Source organism: Nothobranchius furzeri, chromosome 15 (assembly GCF_043380555.1).
Source record: "Nothobranchius furzeri strain GRZ-AD chromosome 15, NfurGRZ-RIMD1, whole genome shotgun sequence".
NCBI classification, from domain to species: Eukaryota; Metazoa; Chordata; class Actinopteri; order Cyprinodontiformes; family Nothobranchiidae; genus Nothobranchius; species Nothobranchius furzeri.
Genome location: NC_091755.1, coordinates 36,641,180 through 36,649,919, shown reverse-complemented (window position 1 = coordinate 36,649,919; position 8,740 = coordinate 36,641,180). Strand labels below are relative to the sequence as shown.

The following is an 8,740-nucleotide window of genomic DNA, read 5'->3' as shown; positions in this document are numbered from 1 at the left end:
GCTAAGACCCATAAACAGATCTCAGTCGTGGGGCGTAATCTATAAATGGTGGTCTTTCAAACTGTCTCCACGTGCAACTGGACAGCATTTTGACCCTTCAGAGCAACACATACCGTGACAAACTCACCACTACTGATGTCAGTCAACAGGACAGTCTGCCATAAACCATCAAAGAAGAAGCAAATACATCCTTTCACAAAATAATTGATTTAAATACCTCTATCTGCTCAAGTCTCAAAGAAAAACCAAATTCTAAATCGTTCAAAGATGGCTTAGGCTCATTCCCAAACCTAAGCCATCTTTGTAGTTTTTCCTTGTCAGCTCTAGTGCTAAGCCTGCCCAACAGAGCGCTGTGATTGGCAAGACAATTGTAGCCTCTGGAAATGGTCTGTTTTTCCATCTACAGGTCACCTCTTCAGTATCGGGTCATTTGGAGACAGAAGTCTTAACTAGTGCTTCTTTAATCTGCAAGAAAGATTCTGTCGCTTGCCTAAGGTCCCTCCAAGCTTCCTCTTATCTAAGACTGCTTCGCTTCACAGCACAAGATGGATGAACTTTCAAAATTAAATCATATAATGAACGAGATGAGTAAATAATCATATGGTTGAATGAACAACAATGGTTGAAGAATAATAACAATGTTTTGATTAATCTGTGCTTAAATTACTGAGGTTGAAATGAATATTATTATGTTATGATCAATAAAGTTAGATTTAACAAGTGAATCGCTATCTACTGACAGCTAACACACTCAGACACGTGACAATGACAAGGCTAAACCAATATCATGACACACAGCTTTCTGTCCCACCAATCAGAACTCCTGTATCTGACGCAAGGCGTGTTTTCTGAGGTTTGTTGGTAAAACCCTTTTTGCGTGTCAAATTCTGATTTGTTAGTAAATCAAATATGATGATTATTAAAACAGGACTCACTTCACCGTGAGTCAGTTCTTGAGAAAGCTTCGGTCTGGCCATCCTGAGCAAAACCTCTAACCCAGCGCATCTTTTGACAAGCTGTCAAAAACCTGCTGAACGCTACAGCTGACCACAAACGGTTCCTTCAGAATAAAGCTGAACCAACTTCAACTCCGTAAGAGTTATTCCTAAGACGCAAACAACTGTGGTGACCTGGAGACATCTTGAGACCGGTCTGGTCGTACTGCAGTTTTTCCTACGGACTTCGGTACCTTTGGGGTCCATCCGACTACCTGACAGTCCGGATCTACAACGGGGGTCCCCGACGAAGGGTACGTAGGCTCACAGATTGCGTCTGATGTGGTTTTAGAAACCATCAACTTATAGCTATAGCAGACCAAATTCACTCCCACTCAGAACTCAGTTTCTTCAGATACAAAGGTCCTGAAAACATCACATTCACACATCATCACACCTCACATTCCATCCACTTAGATTCATTCATCACATAAAGTGTCCGAGTTGTGATGTTTTTAATTGTTTAGGAAATACATTTCTTACTTTTTATAAACTTGACTCTCTTCTTGAATTAATACGAAGAGTTCTAAATCTTCTGGTTAAACATTCAAAGACCAATCAGACTGAATTTCCATATTTATATAGAAATTCACATCTTATTGGTCAAAGTGTAGTGTAGTATATCAAGCTTCAACAGCACCCAGATACATACGTATGTTACTCCTACACAATAGCAGACCCGCTGAGGCTACAATGGAGCAGGGCTAGAGCAGCCTGCAGAGCAAAATCTTTTGCTACTGCTAGTTGATCTAGCTTCCTGGAAAAAATACTACCACTGAGCTGCTAGAGGCAGGTAGCTCTAGCACAATGTTACGAGACTTAAAACTGTAACAGTATATAAAACTAATTTTGCATGAACCAAAGTGACATTTTTGTGGGATTATAGATGGTTTTAGATGCTAGCTGTTAGCAGTTGGCCTATTAGTCACTAGGAAAAGGTGGTTTCTTAGCTTTTTTTTAACCTTTTATGGGGAAAAGATTATTGATGTTGGAAAAAGGGACAAACAACTTCACATCACAGAGGTTTTATTGTGAACAAAAACATTTTGACGGGTTCAGGAGTTTTTTTATCATCAGCCAAACAAAGACGTGAATTGAAGAACAATTTTTTGAATGCATTCAATAAATCATTGCTATCAATTATTTCATGTTGAACCAATTTCTCTATGTTCCCTTTAGTACTCCTCTCCCTCCTCCTCTCCCTCACCCTCAATGGAGTCGACTCCAACCTCCTCGTAATCCTTCTCTAGAGCTGCCATGTCCTCCCTGGCCTCAGAGAACTCTCCCTCCTCCATCCCCTCACCAACATACCAGTGCACAAAAGCACGCTTAGCGTACATCAGATCAAACTTGTGGTCCAGACGAGCCCAGGCCTCTGCAATAGCAGTGGTGTTGCTCAGCATGCAAACAGCCCTCTGGACCTTGGCCAGATCTCCACCAGGAACCACAGTGGGAGGCTGGTAGTTGATGCCAACCTTGAAACCAGTGGGACACCAGTCCACAAACTGGATGGTGCGTTTGGTTTTGATGGTGGCGATGGCAGCATTGACATCTTTGGGCACCACATCACCACGGAACAGAAGGCAGCAGGCCATGTACTTGCCGTGGCGGGGGTCACATTTCACCATCTGATTGGCTGGCTCGAAGCAGGCGTTGGTGATCTCAGCAACTGAAAGCTGCTCGTGGTAAGCCTTCTCAGCTGAGATGACAGGAGCATAGGTAGCCAGAGGGAAGTGGATACGGGGATACGGCACCAGGTTGGTCTGGAACTCTGTCAGATCAACATTCAGGGCACCATCAAAGCGGAGAGACGCAGTGATGGAGGACACAATCTGACTGATCAACCTGTTCAGGTTGGTGTAGGTGGGACGCTCGATGTCTAGGTTTCTACGGCAGATGTCGTAGATGGCCTCATTGTCCACCATGAAGGCACAGTCAGAGTGCTCCAAGGTGGTGTGGGTGGTCAGGATGGAGTTGTAGGGCTCCACCACAGCAGTGGACACCTGGGGAGCTGGGTAGATGGAGAACTCCAGCTTGGACTTCTTGCCGTAGTCCACAGACAGACGCTCCATCAGCAGGGAGGTGAAACCAGAGCCGGTACCTCCACCAAAGCTGTGGAAGACCAGGAAGCCCTGAAGACCGGTGCACTGGTCCGCCTGAGGACACAGAAAACAAATGAGTCATTTATCAGATTTATTACAGACTAAGTGTAAAAATATGACTTTACTCACCAGTTTGCGGATCCTGTCCAAGACCAGGTCGATGATCTCTTTGCCAATGGTGTAGTGTCCACGAGCGTAGTTATTGGCAGCATCCTCCTTACCCGTGATCAGCTGCTCAGGGTGGAACAGCTGGCGGTAGGTTCCAGTACGCACCTCATCTGGAGGCAAAGGGAAACTTTTAGTTTTCATTTGAAATTATTTGTGTATAATTTACAAAATCTCATGTTCAGCCAGTTTGGGTTACAAGGATTAGTGCTTAACCCAAGCCTAACCCTTACCAATGACAGTAGGCTCCAAATCTACGAAAACTGCTCTGGGGACGTGCTTCCCAGCTCCAGTCTCACTGAAGAATGTGTTGAAGGAGTCATCTCCACCTCCTAGAGTCTTGTCACTGGGCATCTGCCCGTCCGGCTGGATTCCATGCTCCAGACAGTAGAGCTCCCAGCAGGCGTTGCCAATCTGGACACCAGCCTGACCTACATGGATGGAGATGCACTCACGCTGGATAGAAGCAAAGAAGAAATGAGTCAGTTTTTAACATCACCTTTGTATCAACTGAGAATATTTAGCAGCTCCCCCTGTCTGTCAGAGCAGTCACTGCAGCCGGAGGAGGCTCCTCCCTGCACCACAATTCACGGGGGACAGAAAAACCTGACAGCAGCCCCCACAGAGGCTGCACACACCGGCTTCCTCCAGTCTTTTCAATCTGCTTTTGTCTATTTTATCTCATCTCCTTTCTCTTATGCAAAGATAGCCAAACATGCAAATTCAGTCGCTTGCGCACAGGCGCGTGCATTCAGTCAAATTGGAATATCCCAACGTTTTCCTTGAAGATGCTAAATAAAATGACTGCTCCTTCATGCCAGCTAATTACACATCAGAGAAAAAGTATTAAGTAGCTGAAAATAAATGGGGTTTTCGGTTTTGTTCATATCTGAATCAAATATATTTTCCGTTTTTTTTGTTTGAATCAAAATTCTCATGAATAAAAAATGATGGATGAAATTTCTCCGTCCAGCCCCGCCCAGAATTAAGTCTGATTTATTTGTTCACCTTTGACAATTAACATTTACACAAATAAAAAGTGTAATAATTCTGACCTTCTATAATAAAGAGGATGGCTTGTTCTCTCCGTGCCTTTTCTACGCCAGCCAGCTCATTGTTCTCACCACTTCACAATGAAACTCACATTGTGCGACTGCGGATCAATCTGTGCGTCAGCCGCAAAAATCCAGTATTCGTATTTCACATCAAACATCAATAAAACACGTTGCAGAGAGCTGATTATTCATCCAAAACCTCTCCGAAATTCAGCAACCCGTCGTCTAATAGCTGAATTAAAATGAAAATCTACCCGGTGGATTGGATTTGTTCTTAAATCAACTCACCATGTTTCCGCCGGAGGTTCGGAGAGGAAGAGGAGAAGAAAAGGGTGTTTGTAAAAACGGGGTGTTTGCGTTGCTTGTTGTACCCAACGGGGTCGATGCAACAACTGCTGAACGGGAGGGCGGTGCAGGCTGGTTTTATACAGGCAGGCAGGCAGGGGTTTGCTGTGAGGACAGAGGGAAAAGGGCTCTTCTACTGCCGCCGTTTGGTCAGGCTGCGCACATTTCCTCAGATAAGCATTTATTTATCTCTGCAGTTCGTTTGCATGCTGGTGTGATTAGAAATATCTGGTTTCACGTAGGGAGAAAACATGCAGACACAATCTGAAATAGCCTCAATGTTTCAAAACGTGTTATTTGCAATACATTTATTTTTGTAACTTATATTTTATTCATATCGGTAACATATATAATTATTATTTTTGATCAGCTGAAAATATGTAAAAACGGAGTTCAAACAAAGCAGGTTTATTGGGCATCCATCACAGCATCCACAACCACTTGGGTGTGGCATTTTCCCCACATCACCTCCCAAATGAAGGAGGTGGATGACGTTTTACGCTAAAGTGGGAGGAGCAAACTCTGTTCCAGAAGCTTCCATCTCCAGCTGCTGTGTCCCAGTGTCCATGCTGCAGGGAGCTTCCTTGACGTTCATCTTCGTGCCAGCTCTCCTCCCGCTTTGTCCCAGATTCTCTGCAATGATGTCATCGAGTGGGCCGATCACGTGATCTGCAGCCTCTGCTGTTCAGCAGAACAGAGGCTGGGTGCATCCATAACATGTATGTCTGTGGGTGCAGCCTGCTGGCCTGTTTCAAGCATCAGAGTGAAAGACATTGACTTGATTCCTGTCAGGGATGAAGTATCAGGAAGCTATTGCTGGAAAATAGTGGGATTGGATCAAAGCTGCTGAGTTTTATGTAGAATTTCTTGTCAGTCATTGAACAATTCGGCAAGGACACGTCACAGAAAGCAGGAATAGTCGAGGATGGAAGACAGGACAGGAAACAGTAATGGCTGCCAGAAACGTTCTCCTGCTCCTCCTCCTCTTCCTGCCAACAACAGCTGTGAGGCAGGGAGTGTCTGAGCAGCTGCTCAATAAGAGAGAGGAGGATGGGAATGCTGAAGGGAGTGGTCCTCCATGGCACAAAACTGACTGCATTGCATCCTTCCAAAGGGAGAATGTGATACCCAGCTATCACATTCTCCATCTGCCACGGATGAGTTTCTGCATCAGATGAGCCGGACTCAAGGAGTAAAGGGGAATAAAAAAAAAAACCAATTAACTCACTTAACCTTTGTTTAACATCTGATGACATATTTGCTTTTTCCTTGAGTGAAAACATTTCAGAAGAAGAATATTGCTTCTTTACAGGAGGAATAAAGGGCCTAGATCACATATGACCTACGAGTGAGTCCAGCCACCCTTTAGTGACATTTATTTGTATTTGTACTGAAATATTATGGTTGGTGAAAGTATGGAGCCATGACTAACGGGAGACAAAAACTTACATAATTTGAAATATTTCAAACAGCTGATGGTGTCAAACAGCTGTGGAGGCCTGCACGAGTCACTGGGAAGCTTCAGCTAAAGCATTTACTCCTAAAGCAGGGGTGTCAAACTTATTTTAGCTCAGGGGCCACATTGAGGGAAATCTAGTCCCAAGTGGGCCGGACCGGTAAATTAAAAACAACTTCATATTGCTTTCTTTGTTTTAATAAAATCAATATAAAACAAGGCTGGAGCCTGAGGACAGTGTATCCAAAATAGTACAAGTACGACACCTGAAGTGTACTTGAAAATTTGAAAAAATAAATAAACCAATAAATTAAAAAAACATCCCTTAGTGATTCAAAGAGCTTACAGATCACATGGCTAGATCAGTTTCATGCAGCACTTAAAGTATATTTGACTCATTTTACTTTACGTCTTTTAGCTTTCACCAGCACATCAACATCAGAAGTCACATCCTGAGTGGCGGCCAACTTCAGGAAGTGATTCAAGTTCTTGTGTGAGCCTTGAGCACAGCTTTCTTTTATTTATACTCATTAGGGCTGTCACGGTTGAGGAATTCCCCCTGCGGTGATTCAGGGTGGCTTAATATTGCGGTGTGCGATATTATTGCAGCCCTTTTTTTTATTGCAGTACTATCTAAACATAATGTTTACACATTTAAAAAAGGTTAAAAATTGCCATGTCTTCTTTACTAACACTTTACTGAATGCAGATCAAAGGGCAGTAACAACACAGATCGCAGTAACGTTTGTTTCTCCGACAGTCGGAGTCCGACTGAACTTAAAAACAACAAAATTCAGGAGGTTAAACTTTTAAATGCAAATTTGGCTGCAGCATCTAACAAATAAGAAACAAGTCCCCATTTTGTTTAGTTGTTTAAAATCAAGCATAAAAAATTACATGTACCGGGCGCGCGCGCGCCGGGGGGCGGGCGCACTATCATTTCACTTTCACACACACGAATGACGGTGATTTATAGCTCGGTCACGTCCTTGTTACCTACAAGCAAAACCAGCATGATAACCATATACGGTTTGAGAGAGGATCTGAGAGGGGTGGCAACATTTCCAGCAACACTGAAAACCTTCTCGGATGGTGCGCTCGTAGCACTAACACACACACGTACTTACGTGCGACTCTGGCGAGCAAAGGGAATCTCTCCCGGTTGTTGCTCCACCATGTCAGGGGGGTTTCTTTAGGGTGGATGCATTCCTCCTGCAGGTAGCGAGTGAGCTCCAGCTCGGCTCAAACTCTCTTCGGGACGGTTGCAGAAGCAGTGCTTGTCCGGGACTTCAGCAGGTCTCCGAGCATTTATTTATTTATTTTTGCCGCTGGTGGCAGCTCTGTCTCGGCCAAGGACTCTGGCTGCGCAGCAGCTGACGTACTGAAAACCAAAGTGCTCCCAAAGGAGCGAAGTAGCGTTTCGTTTTGATACCAGTGCAGCCATCCTTCTCAACATGCATCATTGAGTTGAACCAAGTTCAGTAATCGCGGTGGCGCATGATGCAGCGCGGTGGGCTTCTTCATATTGCGATATTTCATTTTTGCGGTTACCGCGACAGCCCTACTACTCATCACAGAGAAAACTTGCTCACAAAGATAAGTTTATTTTCACTCTACATTGTAAAGTATGAAAATAAAGTTTACACAACCATCTCGCGGGCCGGACTTAACCCGCTTGCGGGCCGGCGTCGGCCCGCGAGCCGTATATTTGACACCCCTGTCCTGAAGCATCTGCCAAAACAGATTGTCTTCCTGTTTGTTTTCTTGGTAGAAAAGTGTTGAAAAATGTTCTTAATGTTTCAGAGTTTTACCTTGGGATGCTAACAGAGTGTTTTGGAAAACAGCATTCATTAGTTTGTTAAAGCACGAACAATGGGGCAGTTTTAGTTCATTTGCTGCTTGATATGAAATAACATTTATTATGATCACAGCTGTAATTACTAAAAATCTGAGTCTTTCTGCTCTTCCCTTCCGAGGTCGCCACAGCCAATCATCTGTCTGCATTTAGTCCAATATTCTTCTTCTACCCTCACATCTAACTTCAAGTCTTCACTCACCACATCCATAAATCTCCTTGTTGGTCTTCCTCTCAGCCTCCTACCAGGTGGTCCAGCCTCAGCATCCTTCTGCCTATGTCATCGTTGTCTGTCCTCTGGACATGTCCAAATTGTCTCAGTCTGTCCTCTGATTTGATCTCTGAAACATTTCATTCCTGACCTTCTCCATCCTCATCGCTTCCAAAGAGAACCTCAACATCTTGAGTTCTGCAACCTCCAGTTCTGCCTCCTGTCTTTTCCTCATGGACACTGTCTCTAAGCCAAACAACATGGCTGGTCTTGATGTCTTCTACACCTTTCCTTAACATTCTTGTTGAAACCCTTTTATCACACATCACATCTGACACTTTTCTCCACCCCTTCTAAAGTGCTTGCACATGCTTCTTCCCCTCTTTTCCCCTCCGTTGCTTTGGACTGAAGACCCTTCTTTACCTCTACTCCCTGAAACATCACTGTTGCATTAGTGTTCCTCTCACTTACACACATGTACTCTGCTGCTACTAATCTCCATTCCTATTTGGACTTTAATCGACAATATTAGTCCCTTTATCGCATGCACCTTTAC

At 44.1% G+C, this 8,740-nt stretch overlaps 1 protein-coding gene across 1 annotated transcript; it reads right to left on the bottom strand.

Moving 5' to 3' along the window:
- Positions 1–2,004: 2,004 nt before the first annotated feature.
- Positions 2,005–4,765, bottom strand: LOC107390366 (tubulin alpha-1B chain). The gene is made up of 4 exons (XM_015967018.3): positions 4,606–4,765; positions 3,496–3,718; positions 3,227–3,375; positions 2,005–3,151 (listed from the first exon to the last, which is right to left on the bottom strand). Exons 1-4 carry the CDS (start codon positions 4,606–4,608, stop codon positions 2,171–2,173), a joined length of 1,356 nt encoding a protein of 451 aa, XP_015822504.1. The 5' UTR covers positions 4,609–4,765; the 3' UTR covers positions 2,005–2,170.
- Between the last annotated feature and the right edge of the window lie 3,975 nt (positions 4,766–8,740).

Coding starts and splice junctions, on each gene's coding strand:
- LOC107390366 (XM_015967018.3), bottom strand. Junction 3,376..3,495: donor TTTGGAGCCTACTGTCATTG/GTAAGGGTTAGG, acceptor CTTTGCCTCCAG/ATGAGGTGCGTACTGGAACC. Junction 3,152..3,226: donor TGGACAGGATCCGCAAACTG/GTGAGTAAAGTC, acceptor CTGTGTCCTCAG/GCGGACCAGTGCACCGGTCT.